The sequence below is a fragment of the Hemiscyllium ocellatum genome, chromosome 5, assembly GCF_020745735.1.
Source record: "Hemiscyllium ocellatum isolate sHemOce1 chromosome 5, sHemOce1.pat.X.cur, whole genome shotgun sequence".
NCBI classification, from domain to species: domain Eukaryota; kingdom Metazoa; phylum Chordata; class Chondrichthyes; order Orectolobiformes; family Hemiscylliidae; genus Hemiscyllium; species Hemiscyllium ocellatum.
In genome coordinates this window covers 116,331,294-116,356,393 of record NC_083405.1, presented here as the reverse complement: position 1 = coordinate 116,356,393, position 25,100 = coordinate 116,331,294, and the positions used below count along the sequence as shown (strand labels likewise).

Sequence of the window (25,100 nt, the reverse complement as noted above, 5' to 3'; positions counted from 1 at the left end):
TTCCTGTGGTTTTGATGTGTATTGAGGTGGATTTGAGTGCAAAGCTTGTTTCTGTAAAGTTCAAATTCTTCACTTAATTACACAGTGGGTCACATCGTATCTCTGAAAATAGTGCACACTGACTCCAGTTGAGCAGCTTGTGTTGCAAATCCATCACTTCCCTCCTGCAGTTAGTCATCTTTGCCTTCCAAAGAGTCCATGGTATGTCGAGAAAAGTTATTCCAAACTGATATTTCAGATACCATCATGACTACAGTCTAACCTGCACCTGAAAGTGATTTTTTTTTAATCGCTGTGACTTTGTAATGTTTCCTTTTTTCATATCGCCTAAGTTGGCCTTTTTTTACAACCCACAAGTAAATTGTCCAGTGTAATTTTAAAATTCTCTTCACCCATTCCATTGTAAGATTTAATGGGCACCATAAAGTTTTCAGCTGTGATCATTTTATTATGATATTGTACATTGTACCTAAAGGACTTAAGTAAACTGTTAAAAACCAAGTTGGTTTAAGGTTATTCTTCAGTTTGGAATATATCGAAGTGAATGCATGTTTGGCTTCTCCTCCCCAGCATTCTACCATTAGTTAGTATTTGCAGATTACTTTGCAATTTCAAGCATTGTTTCGCTTGAAGCACTTTCAAGCAATAGTCAGAATTGACACTGATGTGTCAACTAATAAGAGCAACCTGCATAAAGAAAGTTGCTTTCAATTCTGACTTCTTGACTGGTGTTAACTGTAAATTCTTTTAAACCATTTTCTGCACTTTTATCCATAATTAGTTTAATGTGTTCTTCACTCCTATTCTAGGATGAAATGCAAGCAAAGTTGAATTGCATTTCTCTTCCCACTCAAATTATTTAATATTCTAATAACCAATGTTGACAATTCATTGAGTTAGAGTCCAAGTTTCTCTGCTCATGATATCGTGCGTTGAATCTGAATTGCCAAACTCCTTCATACCATATTTGAAAGGAAATTCATTTAGTATAATTTGATATTCACTGAAATTCTTAAGCATCAAAAGTTTAATTTAAAACACGTTTGGAAGATATTTGAAATTGAAATCCAAACTCTGGAACAACTGGTGTTTTAATGTAAATAATTTATCACAACTTTTGTGCCATATTCCATTAGGTGGTCAGTTTGGAGAAGGCTTCGACTTTGGCTTCACGTTCCGTAATCCTGAAGATGTTTTCAGGGAGTTCTTTGGAGGCAGGGATCCTTTTGCTGACTTCTTCAGTAAGTCATTTTATTGCTGAATATTTTAAAATGTGGGTATCCTTATAAATCTTACAATAAAGAGCAATGGATAGAATAGCACAAGTTTCACATTTCTAGCTTCACAGAAACAAGGAATAGGACACCTGTGCCATTCTATCTTTTGCTCTCAAACTGTGAAACTGGGTGTCTTGGTACAGTTTGAGCATACCATTGTTTTATGGTATTGGTCCCATACAGTACTATCCATTAATTCTTGTACCCACCTTTTTATTTTAACATCTAATGTAGAACGTTAGTGCAGTGCAGGCTTTTTGGCCTCTATGTTGCACTGACCTGTGAAAATCTGATGCCCATCTAACCTACACAGTTGCATTATTAACCATATGTATGTCCAACGCCCTTAACTTCGGCAAGTCTACTGCTGTTGCAAGCAGACCCTACTACTGTGAGTAAAGAAACTACCCCTAATATCTGTCCTAAATCTATCACCCCTCAATTTAAAGCTATGCCCCCTCATGTTAGCCTTTGCCATCCGAGGAAAAGGCTTTCATTGTCCACACTATCGAACCCTCTGATTTACCTTTATACATCTCAATTAAGTCACCTCTCAACCTCCAACAAAAATCATCTCTGTTCCCTCAGCCTTTCCTTGTAAGACATTCCTTCCATACCAGGCAACATCCTTGTAAATCTCCTCTAAACACTTCCCAAAGCTTTCACATCCTTCCTATAATGCGGTGACTAGAACTGCACGCAATACTCCAAGTGCGGCCTCACCAGTGTCTCGTACAGCTGAAGCACGACCTTGTGGCTCTGAAACTCAATCCCCCCTATCATTAACACCAATGCATCATAGGCCTCCTTAACAACCCTATCAACCTGGGTGGCAACTTGAGGGATTTATGCACCTAGGCACTCATCTCTCTTCATCTACACTGCCAATACTTTTACCATTAGCCCAGTACTTTGCATTCTTGTTACTACCTCTGAAGTGACTACCTCCTACTTTTCCACATTAAACTCCATTTACCACTTCTCTGCCCAGCAGTGCATCTTATCCCTCTGTAACCTGCAACATTCTTTGGCAGTATCCGCAACTGTGCCTGCCATAGTGTCTTCCGCAAATTTATAGACCCATCCTTCTATGCCCACATCCAGATCACTGTTAAAAATAACAAAAAGCAGTGGCCCCAAAACAGATGCTCACATTACACCACTGGGTAACTGAACTCCAGGATGAACATTTCCCATCAACACAACCCTCTATTGTCTTTCAGCTAGCCAATTTCTGATCCAAACTGTTAAATCAACTTCAATCTTTGATCTCCTTATTCTGTGCAATAGCCTACTGTGTGGAACCTTAACAAATGCTCTACCTAAGTCCATATACACCACATCAACCGACTTACCTTTATCCACCTGTTTTGTCACCTTTTTGAAGAACTGTATAAGGTCAGTGGGACACGACTTAACCTTCACAAAACCATGTTGACTATCCCTAATCAAATTATTTCAAACCAGATGATTATCAATTCTATCTCTTCTAACCCTTTCCAACACCTTACCCACAGCCGAAGTAAGGCTCACTGGCCTATAATTACCAGGGTTATCCCAACTCCCCTTCTAAAACGAGGGAACAACATTTGCTATCCTTCAGTCTTCTGGCACTACTCCTGTTGGCAATGATGACGTAAAGATTGAAGCCAGAGGCTCTGCAATCTCCTCCCTGGCCTCCCAGCGAATTTGAGAATAAATCCCATCCGGTCCCAGGGTCTTATTTATTTTCAGATCTTCCAAAATTGCTATAACCAGCTTTGACAACTTCAATCCCATCTAATCTTGTAGCCTGTAACTCCATATTCTCACTAATATTGCCCTTTTCCAATGTGAATGCTGACGAAAAGTATTTAAGTGCTTCCCCTATGTCGTCATATTCCAGACACCGTGTTCCAGTACTATCTTTGATCCTAATCTAACTCTAGACATTCTTTTATTCCTGATATACTTATAGAAGGCCTTAGGGTTTTCCTTGTTCAATCCACCAACAATGTCTCTGGTCCCCTTCTTGCTTTTCTTAGTTCTCTCTCTAGATCATTTCTGGCTAATGTATAGCTCTCCAGTCCTCTAATTGAGCTGTCACGCCTCATCCTCACAATCCGCCTTCCTCTTGTCAAGAGCTTCAACTTCCCTCTCTCTACAACTACCTCCCCGTAGTAGCTGTATCTTGAATGAGCTCCATATTTCGAGAGTGCACTCCCTACAATTTCTTTCCCCATCCTATGCATCCTAAATCTTGCCTAATCGCCTTTCCCTCAGTTATACCTCTTTCCCTGCGGTATATACCTATCCCTGCCCATTGCTATTGTGAACATAACAAAATTATGTTCACTATCGCTAAAGTGCTCACCTACCTCCAAATCTAACACCTGCTTGGGTTCATTCCCCAAGACCAAATCCAAGATGACATCACCTCTTGTGGGCCTGTCCACATACTGTACCAGGAAACCCCACATGTTGAACAAAATCTGACCCATCTAAACTACTTTAACTTCCCCAATATTGACTGCGAATATAATAAAGTACCCCATGACATCTACCTTGTTACTCTCGCTCCTTTCGAGAATCATCTTTGCTATACTTTCCTCTATATCCCTGGAACAATTCGGAGGCATATAGAAAACTCCCAACAGGCTCATCTCCTTTCCTGTTTCTTACCTCAGAACGTATGAGGGCTCATCCCCAATGCTGCTGTGATACTCTCCTGGATTAATGATGCCACCCCGCCCACCATCTGTTACTGCTGAAACATCTAAATCCCAGAATCTGCAACAACCATTCCTATCCACCTGCTAGCCATGCCTCTGAAATGGCCACAACGTTGAAATCCAAAGTACCAACCCATGCTGCAAGTTCACCCACCTTATTCCATATTCTCCTGGCATTGAAGTATACACATTTCAAACCAACATCCTGATTGCCGGTACCCCCTCATGACCTTGTTAACCTATCCCTGACCTCACTACCCTCAACTTTCTGGACACTGGAACTACAAATCAGGTTCCCATCCCCCTGCTGCATTAGTTTAAATCCTCCTGAAGAGCATTAGCAAACATTAACCTCCCTCCCTGTTCAGATGAAGGCCATTCTCTTTGTAGAGGTCCCATCTTCCCCAGAAAGAGCTCCAATTATCCAAGAAATCAAAACCCACCATCCCTGCAGCCACTTGTTCAGCTCCGTTGTATCCCTGTTTCTTGCTTCACTAACACATGACATAGGCAACAAACCAGAGATGACAACTGCTTGTTCTAGCTCAAAGCTTCCACCCTAGCTGCGTGAATTTCTGCCTTAGATCCCCACCTTCCTTACCACCTATGTCATTGGTGGACCATGTTCTCCTCTTCCGTCCCCCTATCACCACCCTGCCCACCTCCTCGAGGATCCCGAAAACTCAGAGACATCATGAATCATGGTACCTGGAAGTCAACCAACCAATTGAGTCTCTTTTGTTCTCATGAAAGCACCTATCTATCCCCTAACTATGCAGTCCCAAATGACTAAAGCTCTGCATCTCTTCCTTCCCCCCCCTCTGAGCAGTAGGGACAGATTCTGTGCTAGAGACCTGTGTCCCATAGCTTACCCATGGCAATGTTAACTGGTGAAATCAGATTGCTGTACAGGATTTTCATATAATTTGCAGAGTGTTAAACTGTAGTATGCACTCAGTTATATATTAAATCCCCACACTTTATTCTTGAGCAGAAATTCAAAGATTTGCCAGAAGTTGATTCGCCATTTTGTCACAGCACTTGGAGAAATGTAATTTTGTCATGTGCATATTATATGGCTGTGTAACCCAGTGTTAAAGCGTTGTTATTTTTGTATTTCATTTGTCATAAAACATTGTACTTTAGGAAAATGTATCCCGTTGCTCTGCTTTGCTCTGCATGCTGCTGGGTTAAGCAGAAGCTCAGGGTCAAAATTGCAAGTCTGTTTGTGTACTGAAAATTTTGTTGCAAATTCTAGTCAACTTAAGCTATAAAATGAAATTTGAGAATATAGAACATGCAATGAACATCCTCAATCCTTCACTTGTATCACATTTTGGTTCTGAAATTGAGGAAAGCTGCTCATAAGTAAAAACAGCAGCACAGCACAGGAATAGGCCCTTTTGACACCCCATGTCTGTGGAGCTTTAGCCAAAATAATTTTAAATTTGTCTAACCAGTCCTCTATAACTGTGCAGCAGGCCATTCAGCTCAAGTTCACCTTGACCCTCCAAACAGCATCCCTCTTGGACCCCACCCCCTTACCCTATCCCTATAACCCTACATTGCCCATGGCTAACCCACATAGCCTGCACATGCCTGGACAATTTAGCATGGTCAATCCACCTAAGCCGCACCTCTTTGGATTGCGGAAGGAAACAGGAACACTCGGACATGGGATGGTAGGTGCAAACTCCACACAGACCATCGCCTGAGGCTGGAATCAAACCTGGGTCCCTAGTACTGTGAGGCAGCATGTTAACCACTGAACCACTCTGCTACCCCTACATTTTTGGGAGCTATGACTTGCCCCAAGATCTCTTTATATATCAATGCTCCTAAGGATCCTGCCATCTATTGTATACTTCCTCTTGCACTTGACTCACTTGTCCAGATTAAACTCTATCTGCCAGTTCTCTGCCCAACCTTATAACTGATGGTCTTGACAACCTTTACCACTGTCCACAATTCTGGCAATTTTTGTCATCTGCATACTCACTAACCAGGCCACCTACATTTTCATGCAAATGAATTTTATACATATTTCAAACGAGGTCTCTGCACTGATCCTTGCGGATTACCACTGGTAGCAGACCTCCAATCATGATAGAACTGCAAATACCCTCTGCCTTTTATGACCTAAGTTTATTTTGTATCCAGTTTATCGACACTCCATGAATTCCTTGTGCCTTATGACCACTGGGAGGAGTTTAGAGGGGAATAGTTGTGCTATTAAGAAGTGGGGACCGATGGAATTCCAAACACATTTTGTAAGAATGTAAGCAAGTAAAAAATTCTTGAAACAATGTTAAAACAAAGAACAGCCAATGTTGTTTGTTGAAGGGTAATAGGGATAATCCAGGAAACAAAAGCTGGTGAGCCTTATCAGTCATGGGGAAATTACTGGAGAAGATTCTTAATTTAATTGCATTTGGAAAATCATTATTTCATTAGGGGTGGTCAATATGGCTAGGTCTTGTGTCTTAAACTTGGTGGTTTTTTTCTCTTGATTGAGGGTCAGGCAGTGGACATTCACTACATGGACTTTAGTGAAAGATTTAACAAGGTCCTTCATAGTATGCTGATCCAGATTATAATTATGGTTCCCAAAATATTCTCCCATTGAAACTTTGATCACCTGGAAGGCTCATTCTCCAATATAAGGTCCCCTTCCCTAGTTGACCTAGCTACATATTGTTTCAAGAAACTGGTAGTCTTTAATTTCTTTGCTTGCAAATTTCAAGAAATATAATGTTTGAAGTTCCATCTGTTCCTATTTGATCTTGAAGCACAACTGTGACCCTTTACACTGAGACTCACGTGCTTCAGCTAAGAGCTCTGCATTGCCAACAGATGTAAATTATCTTTATGCCATAAGCTAACATGTTGCAATGATTTCCTAAACTTTGCAACAATTCTTGAGTAAAATTGAGTTGAACCTTTTGTGGCTGCACATGATTTAGACTGTCAAAGCTCTATTTGCTGTTGAGTAATGCAAAAGTGATTTGCCTTTTAATCCGTCTTTTCTGCACAAGTGTGGGACACAAGTGAACTTTAAAAAAAGTTATTGGTTGTTCCTATCTCAGACAGAGCACCACATGGAGATCTAGCCAATCTCCGGAATAGGATAAATTTTTGATTGAAATTGTTTCAATATTTGCCAGAATTGCCCCTCATAAGGTCTGTTGGTAGCAACTAAAACCTGCAAGTTGTTTGTTTGTGTCCTTTTGAGTTATGTTGCAGAGTCATTGTGCTGTTACTTATTGTATCATGCCAAGTGTATAGATCATATCTCCCAGATGAAAAAGTGCATTCTGCAAGAAGTGTGAAGTTTTGTTGTTTAAATGCAAATGGTTAGTTGAATTAAACGTGGCCAAATAAATGAGAAAATGTTAAACCTGTAAGCTGTGATTTTAGATCATAGCTGCAGGTTAGCTTGGTTCATAGCTGTTTGCAACGCATAATGATACAAACAGCATGGGCTCTGTTTCCATACTGGCTGGAGTTACCATGGAGGGCCCTCCTTTTCAACCTGCAGTATGATGACCCTTGGACTAAACTACTACTAGCTGTCTATGCCAAATGAGGGCAGCCTATGACCCTGTAGAATGTGGTGACTTTATTGTTCCCTTGTCAACCAAACAAGGTTGATTGCAGGCCAGTTGGATCAGGTTTGGCAAAGATTGTGATATACTTTGAGCAAAATCTTTCCTGTTGACAGCCCCACTTCTAGCAATTACTTTTTTTAGTTTTTGTTTTTATTTGGCTGCCTCCAAGCCACTTGATTGGCAGTCTTTGGTTGTTGGAGTGTATGGTAACATGTTCTGACAATTGTCAGCATTTTTCTGCAGTGAATTTAAACAATGTATTTTGACATTTACAAGAGCTTTTAACATGAACATCGTTTTGACTGGATTTGTAATGAGTTGTGCATTGTCAGGATCTATCATGGAGACATTTTAAACCAAGAGAGCCTGCCCACTGTGGAAGATGTTCAGCTTGCATTATTTGCTCAACAAACAAGTAAAATATTAATGGTTTCATCTTGATTGTAGGATCTTTGTGTGCACTGCTTTATTTACTGTGTTATTGTATACTTCCAAGAAATTCAATGGCTGTGAAGCAATGTGGTGTAAAATTGTAAGTTTTTGTTATTGCACCTTTCCCATGATACCACAAAAGTATGTGGCGTCAGTGCCCAGATCTACCTTATGCTTCCTCATGTTCTTCCATTCACTCTGTATTGTCATTGTGCTTGTGTGAGTTCTACATTGAGTTTGTTTCCTCAAGTTATGTATTTTGTGGGTAATAAAAAATGCTAGATAACCTGAAGATGGGAATGTGTCTGGAGCATGCCCTAAATTTTTATTACACTACATTTATGTAAATGTGCTTCACTTTATATTGGCTGAATATGTTAAATATTAATATTTGTTACAGGCTTGATATTTCATGTTCCACTCTGAGGAGCTAAAAGTCTCTTTTTCTGGGATTATTGAATTTATTTTATAATTTTGGTTAAAAATTGCTTTCTGCATATTTTGAAGACTTTCAAAGCTTAAATTCAAAAACAATCAAATCTTCTCTCGTGTAAAATTTGTTGGAGGGAGAATGTCTGAGTAATTTGAGTTTTAAAAAGATTACTAAACCTGAGGGTAGTGCAGTTGATGTGGTTTACATGAGCTCCATTAAGGTATTTGACAAGGTCCCACAAGAAAGACTGGTCCAAAAGGTAAGAGCCCATGGGATCCAAGGCAAAAGGTGATGGAGGGTTGTCTTTATGATTGGAAATCTCTCACTAGCCATGTACCATAAGAATCAGTGGAACTCTTGCTGGCTGTTATGTACATTAATGACTTGGGTGTGAATGTAAATGTTGTAATTAGTTTGCAGATGATATGAAAATTGGTGTTGATAGTGAAGAGGGTGGTCGCAGCTACAGTCTGATCAGTTAGTAAATTGGGTAGAGCAATGGTTGTTGGAATTTTTAATCCTGGTAAATGAGGTGATATGTTTTGGGAGGTCTAATAAGAGAAGGATACACACATTGTATGGTAGGTCCCTATGAAGTACTAAGGAACAAAGGGACAATGTGAACAAGTCTACAGATCCTTGAAGTTGTCACAGGTAGACAGTGGTGGACAAGGCATATGGGATGCTTGTCGTCATTAGCTGGGATGTGAAATATAGGAGTGAGAAGTCTTATTGTGACTTAAGAGCTTAGGTTAGGTCCTAGGTGGGATACTATGTGCAGTTCTGGTGCCACACTGTTGAAAAGATTGCTTTTGAGATGCAATGGAGATTTGCCTGGGAGGGAAAATCTGTTACAGGAAGAGATTGGATAAATTGGATTTCCTTTCCCCAGAGTGAAGGAGACTGAGGGTCCATCTGGGGCATATAAAATTGAGACAGTGTATATGGGGAATCTTTTCCCCATGGCAGGCATGGCCTAAGATGAAAGGGTGTGAGTTTAAGGTAGGTAGTAGGTGGTTTAGAGGAGATCTGAGGAAAATGTCACCTTTTTAAGTTGATTGGAATGCGCTGCCTGAGGGGGTGGTGGAGGCAGGTACACAACATGTAAGAAGCATCTGGGTAAGCATTTAAGATGCATTGTTGTTTGTGGGCCTAGCGCGTGGAAATGGGGTTAATTTATTTGTGTTTGTGGGTTGGCATAGACATGGTGGGCTGAAATGTCTGTTTCTTTCCTGTATAACACTGACTCTGATTTAATTTGCTGTTCTTGGAACAGTGGATGATCCCTTTGATGACTTCTTTGGAAATCGACGAGGTAGACGAGGGGTTGAAAGAAGCAGGGGTGGCGGAGGATCTTTCTTTTCTTCTTTTGGGGGATTTCCTGCATTTGATTCAGGTAAGTAATCGCCATTTAATAAGTATATGGTAGAATATAAATGTCTTTATAATATGAACCAGTTGCAGCAAAGTTGTTAAAACCAAAATATATCAAACTGTTCTGGTGCTTAAGACTACCGACTTTTAACATGAAAGCCCGATCTTATTTTAAAATGTGAAGTACTGCAGTCCTGGAAATTTGAAATTAAAAATTCCTGAGCTGGCTGGCAACAAACAATGATGGTGAAACTGTTTTTTGCTCCTGAGATGTTGCCAGACCAAATTTGAAGTCTGAGACTGTTCACTTATACTAATCTATCAAATTTGATGGTTCTCAATATTTTGTTCAGGAATGGAAATTCCAATGGTTTAGTAGGGTTATTGACTGCTAAACCAAATTTAGTCGATCAAACGTAATTGAACTCTTGGTCATTTTACTGTTGTCATCTTATTGTTTTGGGATAGGTTGTTCAGTTGATGCCCTCTTTAAAATTAACCTGTAGAGGTTCCTGTTTGGAGGACCAACAGTGAAAGTAATTTTTTTTGGATTTAGGACGAACTGCACAATTTATACCTCTTCTAGTTTTGAAAAAAATGTTTTTGCTTTCCACCAAAAGCTGAATTAAAGCATATCAATCTACTGCATAGTATGTGATTTGTGCAAACACTTGAGGATATTTTAGTACAGAAATAATTGAGATTTTTAATTTGTATTAATTTGAAATCACATGTTTTTGTTTTCAGTATTTTAATGGCTTGATTATCGAGCCATTTCAGCTTTACATGTTAAAATGACTGGCTCAGTTGGATTTATTTTCTTGGATCAGAATTTGCAAGCGTTTGTATCCTAACAATTTCTTGATTTTTGACATTCTATTGAGTAAAACGAATGTCACTGTTTCCCTTTGTCTGAAAAATAACTCTGTGCAATTGCTGGTCTTGATGAAAGCAACCACAGCCTTAATGTTCATCAAGGATATGCTCTGAAGTAGATTAGCAAAGATTATGTCCTTGTACGTAATCCCTGAAAGTTGTCACTTATTTGAAGACATGCATTGTTTGAAACTAATTGAACTGTCTTGTGACTCAGTTTTTAATTTGATCCAATTTTGCCTTTGAAACAAATTCCCTTGTAGGTTTTTTTAATAAGATCCAGTTTATTTGAAAATGAAAGTGTTTAGGTGTTTGAGTTTTTGAGGAGGTAGTGCATGCTGTCAGGTGAACTGATAGATGTACTGTGGTTGAATTTCTAGAAGGCATTTGACTGTGCAATATTTCACACTGGAAAAAGACAACAGTGTTGTCGAGGAGAATATTGAGATACAGGCCACTAGACTAGATGGGATTGAGGTTCATAAGGAGGTGGTGTTAGCAATTGTAGAAAGTGTGAAAATAGGTAGTTCCCTTGGGCTGAATGGGATTTATCCTTGGATTCTCTGGGAAGCCAGAGAGGATATTGCTGAGCCTTTGATCTTTGTCGTCATTGTCTGCAGGAATAGTGCCAGAGATTGTTCAAGAAGGTTAATAGAGACAACCCTGGTAATTATAGACCAGGTGAGCCTGCCTTCAGTTGTGGGTAAAGTGGATAAAGTGTTATGATTATAAATCCTCTCTCATAATCCTCTTGAAAGGAATAAGTTGATAGTCAACTTCATTTTGTGAAGGGTAGGTCATGCCTCACAAACCTTAGAGTTCTTTTGAGAAGGTGACCAAACAGGTGGATGAGGGTAAAGCAGTTGCTGTGGTGTATATGGATTTCAGTAAGGCATTTAAGGTTCCTGATGGTAGACTATTGCAGAAAATATGGAGGTGTGGGATTGAGTGATTTGGCGGTTTGGATCAGAAGTTGGCTAGCTGAAAGAAGACGATGGTAGCTATTGGGAAATGTTCATCCTGGAGTTCACTTACGAGTGGCGTACTGCAAGGATCTCTTTGGAACCATTGTTTGTCATTTTTAAATATATAAATGACCTGGATGAGGGTGTAGAAGGATGGATTAGTAAACTTGCAGATGACCGTAAGCCTGATAGAGTTGTGGATAGTGCTGAAGGATGTTGCAGAGAGGCATAGATAAGGTGCAGAGCTGGGCTGAGTGGTAACAAATGGAGTCTAATGTGTGAAGTGAGATGTTTCACTTTGGAAGGAGCAACAGGAAATACAGAGTACTGGGCTAATGGTAAGATTCTTGGTAATGTAGATGAGCAGAGATCTGTGTCCTTGTACATAATTCCTGAAAGTTGCACCCAGGTTGATAGGGTTGTTAAGGCAGCGTACGGTGTGTTAGTTTTTAATTGGTAAAGGGATTGAGTTTAGGAGCCTTGAGGCTATGTTACAGCTGTGCAAAACTGTGACTGGACTGGAGTATTGTGTACAGTTTTGGTTACTGCATTATAGGAAGGATGTGGAAGCTTTGGCAAGGATTAGGAGATTTGCTATGATGCTTGGTATGGAGAGAAGGTCTTATGAGGAAAGGCTGAGGGACTTGAGGCTGTTTTTTGTTAGGGAGAAGAAGGTTGACCAGTGACTTAATTGAGACATAAAATAATCAGAATTATAGGTTGGACAGTGAAAGCCATTTTCCTCTGGCTTGCATAAGGCGACGTATCTATCACCCCTCAGTTTGAAGCTATAGGACAGATGTCCGAGTTAGTTTCTTTACTCAGTAGTGGCATGGTATGCCCTGCCTGCAACAGTAGTAGACTCGCCAACTTTAAGGGCATTTAAATAGTCATTGGATAAACATATGGATGAAAATGGAATTGTGTAGGTTAGATTGGCTTCAAATTGATTTCACAGGTTGGTACAAGATCGAGGGCTGAAGGACCTGTACTATGCTGTAATGTTCTATATTCTAATATTGAGATTTATTGTGAAAAATTAAAAGCGCATGATGTATTTGGTGCCATATTGGCATGGGGTAAGCTTGACTAGCAGGAAAGGCCTAAATAGTCTGCCAACTTGGGAGGATTAACAAATGGTGTAGAGATTGGTGCTGAGACCTTAACTCTGTGATTAGTGTCTATGAATGTGACTTGGATGAAAGGACAGATATAGTTGTGAAGTATTCTGAAACACGCAAGTAAGTTGCAAAGGTGTAAGACACGAGAAATTTGTATAGCCTAAGAAAGTGAACAGCGATCTGGCAGATGAAGTATAATGTGGGAAAATGTGGTTGACAATTCTGACAGGAAAAATAAAGCCTCAAGGCTCCAAAACTCATCCCTCTGCCATTTTAAACCGATTAGACCAACATTAAGGGTTGAGGCTCTTCAAAAGCCATTTCCTGAAAAGATGATTGAAAGATTCATTAGAGATGTACAGCACGGAAACAGACCCTTCCGACTAACTCATCCAAACTGACCAGATATCCTGACCCAATCTAGTCCCACCTGACAGCACCCAACCAAGTTTGGAGCATATCCCTCCAAACCCTTTCCTATTCATACACCCATCCAGATGCCTTCTAAATGTTGCAATTGTACTTAGCCTCCACCACTTCCTTTGGCAGCTCATTCTATACACGCACCACCCTTTGCTTGAAAACGTTGCCCCTTAGGTCTCTTTTATATCTTTCCTTTAGTTCTGGACTCTCCCACCCAGGGAAGAGACTTTATCTATTTATCCTATCCATGCTGCTCATGAGTTTATAAACCTCTATAAGGTCACCCTTCAGCCTCCGATGCTCCAGGAATACACCCCCCAATCTATTTAGTCTGCTCTTATAGCTGAAATCCTCCAACCATGGCAACATCCTTGTAAATCTTTTCTGAAATCTTTCAAATTTCACACCATCCTTCCAATGGGAAGGAGGCAAGAATTGCGCACAATGTTCCAAAAGTGGCCCAACCAATGTCTTCTACTGCCTCAACATAACCTCCCAACTCCTGTACTCCAGTAAAGGAAAGCATACCAAACACCACCTTCACTACCCTATCTACCTGCAACTTGACTTTTAAAGAGCTATGAACCTGTACTCCAAGGTCTGTTAAGCATCACACCCCTAGGACCTTACTATTGTGTGTAAGACTTGCTAAAACCTGCTCTTCTAAAATGCAGCATCTTGCATTTATCTAAATTAAACTCCATCTGCCGCTTCTCAGCCCATTGGCCATCTGATCAAGATCCCGCTGTAATCCGAGGTAACCTTCTTTGCTGTCCACTGCACCTCCAATTTTGGTGTCATCTGCAAGCTTATTAACTATACCTCATGCTCACATCCAAATCATTTATATAAAATGACAAAGTAGTGGACCCAGCACCAATCCTTGTGGCACTCTGCTGGTCACAGGCCTCCAGTCTGAAAAATAACCCTCCACCCACCCTCAGTCTTCAACCTTTTGTGCCAGTTCTGTATCCAAATGGTTAGTTCTCCCTGTATTCATGAGATCTAATTTTGCTTACCAGTCTCCCATGAGAAAATCTAGTCGAGCGCTTTACTGAAGTCCATGTAGATTACATCCACTTCTCTGCCCTACTCATTCCTCCTTGTCTCACAAACTGGATTGAGTTTTTTGAAGTAACATGATTTCCCATGCACAAAGCCATGTTGACTATCTCTAATCTGTCCTTGTCTTTCCAAATAGATGTACACCCTGTCCTTCAGGATTCCCTCCAACAACTTGCCTACCACTGATGTCAGGCTCACTGGTCTGTAGTTCCCTTACTTGACTGTATCACCCTTGTTAAACAGTGGCACCACATTAGCCAACCTCCAGCCTTCCGGCACCTCACATCTGACTATCAATGATACGAATATCTCAGCAAAGGGCTCGGCGATCGCTTTCCGACCTTCCCATAAAGTTCTAGGGTACACCTACCACATCCTGGGGATTTATCCACTTATGTTTCAAGGCATCCAGCACTTCCTCCTCTGTAGTACGGATGTTTTTCTAGATGTCACCATCTATTTCCCTACATTTTATATCTTCCAAATCCTTTTCCACAGTAAACACTGATGCACAGTACTTGTTTAGTATTTCCCCATCTATTGTGCTTCCACACAAAGGCTGCCTTGCTGATATTTGAGGGGCCCCAATTCTCTCCCTAGTTACCTGAATATTTTTAAGGCAGTGGTGGATTGATCTTTAAGATGGTGAAAGGTTATCGGTGGTAAAAGATGATCAGTGGTTGGCAGGAATGGACATTGAGGTTAGTCAGATCAGCTCTGATCTTATTGAATGGTAGAACAGGCTCAAGGGAATGAATCCACTATACTTGGTCCATGTTTATACAATTATGCAAGTTCAAATCACATTTGTGGAACAAAAGCCAAATAATGGTGACCATGTAATCACCATTTGATTTTTGTAAAATCTATCTGGTTTACTAAGTCCTTAGTTACCATCCTTGCCTGATCTAACCTACAAGTGACTGCAGAGCCAGAGCAATGTGGTTCACTCTGTATTATCTTCTGGGCAATTGAGGATGAAAGATAAACATTGGACTAGCCAGTGATGGTGTCATACTCTGAATGTTTTGAAAAAAAGATGTGGCCAACATGTCGTTTTAGTGGTCTCTTCTGTGTTGAAAATCAACAGTCATGTGACTGAGTTACTATCAGCCTTTTAAAATATTGTATTGTTTCTGTCTGCAAAAAGGGCTGAATATCTTTCTTGAATAAATATGACTAGTTTGCATTTCAATGTGGATTTGAGTTGAATTTTCTATTGGGTGAACCTGGTAGGTAATTAAATACATGGACAAAACCTGCATGAAATGCAATTTCTATTATAATGCTTATTTTAAAAATTTCATATAAACATCTTTCTACAGGTTTTACTTCATTCAGTTCATTTGGTAATCTTGGAACAGCATCATTCTCATCCTCTTCGTTTGGAGGTGGCGGAATGGGTAACTTCCGATCTGTATCAACGTCTACCAAGTTTGTTAATGGCAGGAAAATCACCACTAAGAGGTATTTCAGAAATTAATTTTAAGATTCACAATTGACTTTTCTGTCGTAACTAGCTAAATAGAGCTACTGAACTTGGTTTTTGACTAACAACCTTGTAAAAGCTATTGTGAACTTGATGCTTTTTATGCCCAAAGTCAAAGCTGAAGTTGAGTTGCTAGCCTTTTATCAGGTGAAGCAAATTTTGCATGAACTTTTATACTCCATAAATCAGCAAAAATTTTCTCAAATATTGTGAACTTTGCTGTATTATTCTGTCCAATTACCATCGTTTTTAAATTTATTTGCCTCCATGTCAAATTGTTCAATCGAATGGCCACATGAAATATTGACAGTTGATATAATTTCAAGTCAATTTCTCATCCAATACTGCAATCTAACAATGTCAGTTGTTGAGAGTGTGAGTGAGAAGGCTCTCTGGTAAGTTTTATTTAAGGCAAAGTTGTATTATTTGTAATTTATACTATAAATAAAGTATAACAGTGACATGTATATCCCCTGCATTACATTCCTATTGCTTTGTTTTTATACCGATAATGTGCACCTCTTGATTATCTAGAATATTTGAATCAACTGACCTGCTCCTTGTTCCATAAATGCCATTTAATAAAGTTTGCTGTATTTAGAATAATTCTATCATTTTTTGTTAATTTTCTGTTTTGAAAAAGTGAAAGTTGTGGTTTTCTCTTTCAGATAGTCATAGAGATGTACAGCATGGAAACAGACCCTTCGGTCCAACCTGTCCATGCTGACAAGATATCCCAACCCAATCTAGTCCCACCTGCCAGCACCCGGCCTATATCCCTCCAAACCCTTCCTATTCATATACCCATCCAAATGCCTCTTAAATGTTGCAATTGTACCAGCCTCCACCACTTCCTCTGGCAGTTCATTCCATACACATACCACCATCTGCGTGAAAAAGTTGCCCTTTAGGTCTCTCTTATATCTTTCCTCTCTCACCTTCGCCCTCTAGTTCTGGACTCCCCGACCCCAGGGAAAGACTTTGTCTATTTATCCTATCCATGCCCCTCATAATTTTGTAAACCTCTATAAGGTCACCCCTCAGCCTTCGACGCTCCAGGGAAAACAGCCCTCAGCCTCTCTCTCTCTCTAGCTCAAATCCTTGAAAGGGTTCAGAAAAGATTTACAAATTTCACAGCATCTTTCCAATAGGAAGGAGACCAGAATTGCACGCAATATTCCAACAGTGGCCTAACCAATGTCCTGTACAGCTGCACACTTTAATGTATCTATATTTCAAATGCAATTTTGTGGCTTAACCAAATATAACCTTTCTAAATTTCAGGATTGTAGAAAATGGCCAAGAAAGAGTGGAAGTAGAGGAAGATGGTCAATTAAAATCTTTAACAATAAATGGTAAGGAGCAGCTACTACGATTGGATAACAAGTAAATATTCCCTCATATTTAAGAAATGAAAATGGATGAGCATTCATGGGTGAAAAGATTTGAGTATCCTGGAAGGAACTTTGCATTATGCGTTACGTTGTTTAAGTCAAATTAGTTTTGCTGCTTGTTATGGCATCAGTGATCTAATGATGTTTATGCCATACTTGGAGTTTACTTTGACGGGACCACAGATTAGGACCATCTGGTATTGATTTGAGTTTTTGTATTATGAATTTATTGATGCACTTTCCTGTGTAACCATTTCCATTGACCATTTATTTACCTTTTTGAACCTAGAGAGATTCCACTCTAATCCAAATTTTTCTAGCTAAATGAATGCAAATTAGCTTTAACTTACAGGAGAATTTGAAGTGTTAAAATTTTTCTAACTCTTTTGTACTTGCTAGTAAATATAATTAAGACTATTTAATAATATAGTTTGCATTTCTCTTTGCTTGAAATTGCATCTTTTTGTGGTTTAGTTTTGCATGTATGCCACTTCGGTGATATTTTGGGAACTGTTTGTCTTTATGCTGTTTATAACCTGATCACTCCACGTAACATGATGCTGGCAGAATTAAACATTCATTGTTAACAAATGACGTGAAAAGAAATGTTTGTGGCACAACCATTAAAAGGGCATGGAAAAATATATTGCGTCTGTGGTGTTTTGAAGTTTGTTTGCAATTGTGCACACTTCCTTTTGTAGCAGTCTTACTAGCATTAAATGCTTGCTTATCACCTTAACGCGATGGAAAACTTGATTGCCATGCTGAATATATTTCCTGTCTTCTTCAAATTACACAAGTTCAAAATTAGACTCTCATTTATCCAAAGACTCAGGCTTTCACTTCAGTCAAAAATTCATTAGAATGGAGAAATGTACCTTGTATTTTCATTCAATCATTCAATGTTAAACTATTCTACTAAGTTTTAATGTTAACAGTGAGCATAATTCTTGATGACATTCCATGGGAAATATTTACATAATTTTAAAAGCAAGAATCCAAATATATTTGGGATAGTTAATTTGTATATGGCCAATAATTAATCAAAGAACTTTTATCATTCGAATGCTAAGATTGCCAGTTTTGAGACCAGATTTAAGTGTGCACTTAGGCCTTGTGCTCCAAGGTGTCATATTTCTGTTGAGTCACTATTGTTTTAACTATGGCTAATATAGATTCAGTACTACTTGACAGTGCAAATATAGCAACAGAAAATGCCCAAGTGGTCCATAAAATCTTTTCCTTTCAGTCATGTTGCAACTATGCAATGTTACTTTCAAAACATTTTCCTGAACAGTAATAAAGCAAGCTGTTTTTGGAAGGGTTGGTGTCTACAGTGTAGGGAGAGATGTTTTCAAAATGTCTGAAGAGAAATATTACATCAAGCAAATTAATATTACTGGCCTACATTACCCAGTAATCTAGCTATCTTTTTGTAACCTTTTGAAAAATCAGACAAATTGCCACAGGAGAAATATCAGTGTGGTAACACTGCATCCACTAAGTTACTAACTTATTCCACTTGACAGTTCTCATGTGTAAAATATCTTGACGTCTAAATTTTTTAGTTTTATGAATATCTTTTTTAACGTTGAGTTAATTCTAATTGATCTAGTTCAACCATCTTAGATAATTATTTATCAAATACATTAACAGGTTTCCCAGAATTTTGCTGTTCTACTTTAGAAATAGTATGCAGTTGATCTTTCGAGCCTCTTCAGGCACGGTTAAAGGTGCAGCTCAGCCAAACTCTCTCTGCTCACCTCAGTTCTGTAAGCCTTAATCTTTTCAAACAAAATCTCAATTTCCAGTTGGCTAACCACAGCATAGTGTCAGATGATTAACAACTTGGTTGAAAGTGGATTTTAAGACATCTTTTACAGAAGGACAGTAGAATAAAGATGTAGGGTGGTTATTTCAGAATTGATAGTGGAGTGATCAAAGTCTGGATGCCGGAGGCCAGAATTAAAGGAGCGCATTTTGGAAGATTGTGGATCCATAGGAGATTAATTACCGAGATGGGAAGATGTGGAGAGATTTGAAAACTCCGTACTGCTGGCCAAGCAGCTAATGCAAATGAGTCATGGTGAAAGGTGACTAGAGTTTAATGTGATTTTGTGGCCAACTGTGTTTCCAGATGCTTAAAATTGTAGATCAATGCATGTTTTGAAGATTAGTGCTAGCTGTTCCCTTGCTATCTATTTTAATCCTTTCAAAGATGGCAGTCAACGTTTTATTCGATCTAGGACCTGCCCTCCAAACACCATTTTTATTTGTATAACAAGGAGCTGGGAAAATCCCTTCGGTTTTTGGAGGTCCAAATATGGGCAATGTTGACCATGGTGCCTTCACCTATGAACCTGACTGACTTGATCAGATTGGTTTAGCAAGACTAATCTAATCTAAGACTGTCTCTTTTGAATGTTCAAGTTGCATGTTACGAATAACTTAATGCAATACATGTTTAGAGAGATGCTGGATCACCACATCAGTTCTGGGTAATTCAAGATGGAGGACTGTTAAGATTTCTGGCTGTAACACGCTGCTCCTTTTGAGGTATTTTAGGTGGTGGAGGTGATTTTCCTTGAATTCCAGGAGCAGCAATTACTGTTATGTGCTATTGCATTATTTTGGAACTTTGGAGAAAAAGTTGAAACAATGGCACTTTCAAGAGAGGAACAGAAAAAAGCAGCACAAAGCCACGTCAGTACGAGAAAGAAAAAGGGATCCACAGTAACTGTCACAGTAGTGAATCTGTGCAGTTACTGCCATTGCTGTTGAATTAATGGACTTTGGAGTGCACCTTGGAAAATTAGCAAAGTAAAATTCACAACTGATCTTGAAGGCCTGTTTGGGAGAGATCACAGCACAAACAGGTGAATAGTTTTAAGTGTGGCCTTGCTGTAAGTCTGCAGTAGTGTGTAGAGTGTTCTTTATTGATTTTGTTTTATTGAGATGACATAAGTGTTCAGTTATCCCGGAGCAGTGTTTTGTAGAGGAATAAGATGGTGTGACAAATTGTAAGAAGCAAAACTGGCTCTTAGGAGTATTATCTCTTGTCGGATGTGGGAGTTTAGGGAGAGTTTACGTGTTACTCAAGATTATATCTGCAATAAATGTCGAAGGATTTGCAACCAACCAATCACATCAAATGGATCAAGTGGAGTGATAGTTAAAGGCACTGAGGAATTTACAAGAGCAAGGTGGTGTGATGGATGGCAGTTGCAGATACAGTCACATGGATGGGTCAACTCCAGGGAAGGTAAGAGTTGGCAGGTAGTGCATGAGTCTTCTGTGGCCATCCCCATTTCAAACATGTATGCTGTTTTTGAAAATGTAGTGGATAATGGATTCTTGGCTGTTCGTGCTACATTTCCCCCAAGATTCTAGTGTCAAGACTGACTCGCACTAATGCAGTGAAGGGTACATTGAGTTCCAAGAGATCAGTTTGTGTTAGGGGGCTTTCTAATCCAAGGCACAGATGGATTGTTCTGTTCCCAGTTGTGAAAAATCAGAACGGTGTGTTGCCCCCCTGGTGCCAGGATCAAGGATGTCGTAGGGTGCAGAATGTTCTCAGAGTGGAGAGGGCACAGCAGGAGGTAATTGTACACTTTGGAGCTCATGACAAAAGAAGGGAAAAGGAATATAGTGTTAGGCAGGAATTTAAAAGGGAGGTCATCGAGTAGTAATATCTGGATTACTCGTGCTACGAGCTAGTGAGGGTAGGAGCATGAGGATAGAGCAGATGAATGCATAGTGGAGGAGCTGGTATATGGCAGAAGGATTCCCATTTTTGGGTCATTGGAATCTCTTCTAGGGTAGGCATGACCTGTACAAGAAGGATGGATTGTACCTGAATTGGAAGGGGACTAATACACTGGCAGGGAATATTTTATAGAGCTGCTCAGGAGGATTTAAACTAGTAAGGTGTTTTGGGGGTGGGGTGTGGAGAAAAGAGGGAGAAGGTGCAGTGGGACTCAGGGCGATAGTGAGGAAAGAGATGAACCAGATTAGTACAGTTGAGAAAAGAAGCGAACCAAGCAGTCAGGACAGGCAGGGACAAAGAACGAGGTAGGACTGCATTTATTTCAATGTAAGAAGCCTAATAGGGAGGGGAGATGAACTCTGGGCACGGGTAGCAACATTGGACTGGGATGGTATAACAATTATGGAAACATGGCTCAGGGATAAACAGCTTCATGTTCCAGGATAAAATGCTTTGGGAAGGATAGCAAGGGAGGCAGGAGAGGAAGAGGAGTGACCTTTTGGATAAGGGATAGTATTATAGCTTTACTGAGGGATGGTATGCCCAGAAATACAGGGAAATTATTTGGGTGGAACAAAAAAAGGAATGATCACCTTATTGGGGTTGTATTATAGACCCCCTAATAGTCAGAGGGAAATTGAGAAACAAATTTGTAATGAGATCTCAGCTATCTGTAAGAATGGTAAGATAGTTATGGTAGGGAATTTTAACTTTCCAAACAAGACTGGGGCTGCCATAGTCTCAAGGGTTTAGATGGAGAGGAATTTAGGTGTGTACAAAAACCATTGAGTCAGTATGTGGATGTACCTACTAGAGAGTGCAAAACTTGATGTACTCTTGGAAAGTAAGGCAGGGCAGGTGACTGAGGTGTCAGTGGGGGAGCACTTTGGGGCGAGCGACCATAATTCTATTCAATTTCAAATAGTGATGGAAAAGGATAGACAGGATCTAAAAGTTGAAATTCTAAATTGGAGAAAGGCCAATTTTGATGGTATTAGACAAGAACTTTCCAAAGCTGATTGGGGGCAGATGTTTGCAGGTAAAGGTACGGCTGGAAAATGGGAAGCCTTCAGAAATTAGATAACAAGAATCCAGAAACAGTATATTCTTGTTAGGGTGAACAAAGTCTAGTAGGTATAGGGAATGCTCGATGACTAAAGAAATTGAGGGTTTGATTAAGAAAAAGGAAGCATATGTCAGTTATAGACTGGATAGATTGAGTGAATCCTTAGAGCATAAAGGCAATAGGAGTATACTTGAGGGAAATCGGGAGGGGAGAAAAGGGACATGTGCTAGCTTTGGCAAATAGGGTTAGGGAGAATCCAAAGGGTTTTTACAAATACATAAAGGACAAAAGGGTAACTAGGGAAAGAATAGGGCCCCTCAAAGATCATCAGTTTGTGTGGAGCTGTAGGGGATGGGGAAGATAATAAACAAGTATTTTGCATCAGTGTTTACTCTGGAAAAAGGCATGGAAGATATAGAATAAGTGGAAATAGATGGTGGCATTTCAAAAAAATGTCCGTTACGTAGGAGGAAGTGCTGAATGTCTTGAAATATAAGTGGGTAAATGCCCAGGACCTGATCAGATGTACCCTAGAACTCTGGGCCGCTTGCTGAGATATTTGTATCCATGATGGTCACAGATGAGGTGCTGGAAAACTGGAGGTTGGCAAATGTGGTGGTGCTATTTAAGAAGAGTGATAAGTTCAAGCCAGGGAACCTGACAGTGGTGGGCAAGTTGTTGGAGGGAATCCTGAGGGACAGGATGTACTTGTATTTGGAAGGGCAAGGACTGATTAGAGACAGTCAACATGATTTGTGCATGGGAAATCATGTCTCTCAAACTGGATGGTTTTTGAAGTCTCAGGATTGAGGGCAGAGTGGTGGACGTGATCTATATGGACTTCAGTAAGACATTTGGCAAGTTTTCCTCATGGAAGACTGGTAAGCAAGGTTAGACCTCATGGGAGATCTAACCACTTGGATGCAGAACTGGCTCAAAGATGGAAGACCGGGTTGTGGTGGAGGGTTGTTTTTCAGACTTGAGGCCTGTTACCAATGGAGTGCTGCAAAGATCAGTGCTAGGGCCACAACTTTTCGCCACTATATAAATGATTAGGATGTGAGTATGAGAGGTATAATTAATAAGCTTGCAGATGACACCAAAATTGGAGGTGTAGTGGGCAGTGAAGAAGTTTACCTCTGATTACAGCGGGATCTTGATCTGATGGGCAAACAGGCTGAGAAGTGGCAGATGGAGCTTAATTCAGATAAATGTGAGATGTTGCATTTTAGGAAAGCAAATCTTAGCAGGACTTATACACCTATGGTAAGGTTCTGAGGTGTGTTATTGAACAAAGACCTTGGAGTGCAGGTTCATAGTGTCTTGAAAGTGGAGTCAAAGGTAGATAGGATAGTAAGAAAGGGTTTTTTATGCTTTCCTTTTATTGGTTAGAGTATTGTGTACAAGAGTTGGGAGATAATGTTGCAGATATTGGCTAGGCCACTTTTGGAATGTTGCATGCAATTCTGGTCACCCTACTATCGGAAGGATGTTGTGAAACTTGAAAGGGTTCAGAAAAGATTTAACAAGGATGTTGCCAGGGTTGGAGGATTTGAGCCATAGGGAGAAGTTGAGTAGACTGGGGCTGTTATCCCTGGAGTGATGAAGGCTGTGGGGTGACCTCAGGCTTTTAAAGTCATGAGGAGCATGCATAGGATATATAAACAAGGTCTCTACCCTGGGGTGGGGAGTCCAGAACTAGAGAGCATATGTTTAGGGTGAGGAGGGAAATATATAAAAGAACTAAGGGGCAATGTTTTCAGGCAGAGGATGGTACATGTTTGGAATGAGCTGCCAGTGGAAGTGGTGAAGGCTAAGTACAATTGCAATATTTAAGAGGCATCTGGATGGGTATATGAATAAGAAGGGTTTGGAGGGATATGGATTGGGTGCTGGCAGGTGGGACTAGATTCAGTTGGGATATCTGGTCGGCATGGATGAGTTGGACTGAAGGATCTGTTTCTGTGCTGTACATCTCCATGACTCGATCTAATAATTAAAATCTTGTCTTGCCTTTCTTGTAAGGTTGATAATTTATTGGACCCCACTGGGTATCTGGAATAATCTAATTGACTAAACAATTGTAGTTCTGGTAGTCTGTCTCGTTCCTAAATGAGACACTGCATTGGTAAACTGTTATCCATGACCTACCTTTTTTGATTGTACCATCTCTATTCTAAAATTATCAATCCATTGTTTGAGTTTTCTTGGAAAATATTTCTGGTCCAATCTAATTAAGATTTGGAAACTCTGTTCGTAACATTGGTATGATTTTCTTGTTAACTTTGAGAGATATGATTTGTGAAGTGAATGGTTTCAAGTATCTTTCATTTCTACGTAGGATTGATCAATAACTTCAATTAACTTTTCCAGTTGTACGAATTGATTCAAATGGTCTTGTGGTGTAGTGATAGTGAGCTTTCCTCGGAGACCGAAGATCAGTGTTCAGATTCATTGTGCCTCAGGCATGCCATAGCGTGTCTGAACAAGTTGATTAAAATAACTACAAATGGATTTGTTTTTGGAATCCTTTGGAATTTGAATTTTTGTACACTGGTCCAGACCTGTATAGTAAACAGTAGGCCCTAGGGAGTGTTGCTGAAGAAAGACCTTGGTGCAGGTGAGTAGTTCCTTGAAAATGGAGTTGCAGGTTGACAGGGTGGTGAAGGTATTTGACATGCTGCCTTCATTGGTTATGAGTATTGGAGGTAGGACAGCTGGATCTCAATGCTTTCCTAAACATCTACAGCATGTGATAAACCCACCTCTTCCTATAAGCTGTCAAATTTTTGCCCCTACAATTACATTCTTTTGCAGACTCTACAGCCTCCTGTTTTTCCATCTATTTGCATATCAGCAGATGTGGCTTGACTGATTGCTGAGAGAATATTCCCCTCAGGAGATTCTAGGACCAGAGGGCAGAGTCTCAGAATAAGAGGGTGCCAATTTAAGATTGAGATGGAGGAATTTCTTGGGTTGAGGCTTTGGAACTTGCTGCATGGAGAGCTGTGTGGGCAAAGACCTTGTGTATGTGTTAAGGCTGAGATTTTTGATTAGTAGTTGAATCCAGGATTACAGAGAAAATGCAGGAGAGTGGATG

The 25,100-nt window shown here is 39.9% G+C and overlaps 1 protein-coding gene across 3 annotated transcripts in view; it reads left to right on the top strand.

The window, feature by feature from the left end:
- dnajb6b (DnaJ heat shock protein family (Hsp40) member B6b) overlaps positions 1-25,100 on the top strand; it is a 148,613-nt gene that overhangs the window by 34,246 nt on the left and 89,267 nt on the right. For 2 of the 3 annotated variants that reach the window (XM_060825124.1, XM_060825123.1), the window contains exons 6-9: positions 1,137-1,241; positions 9,738-9,857; positions 15,611-15,752; positions 17,059-17,129. In XM_060825124.1, the coding sequence (XP_060681107.1) occupies positions 1,137-1,241; positions 9,738-9,857; positions 15,611-15,752; positions 17,059-17,129 (438 nt within the window). Of the gene's footprint in view, positions 1-1,136; positions 1,242-9,737; positions 9,858-15,610; positions 15,753-17,058; positions 17,813-25,100 lie in introns of those variants that run through there. The other variant, XM_060825125.1, reaches the window with a different exon arrangement.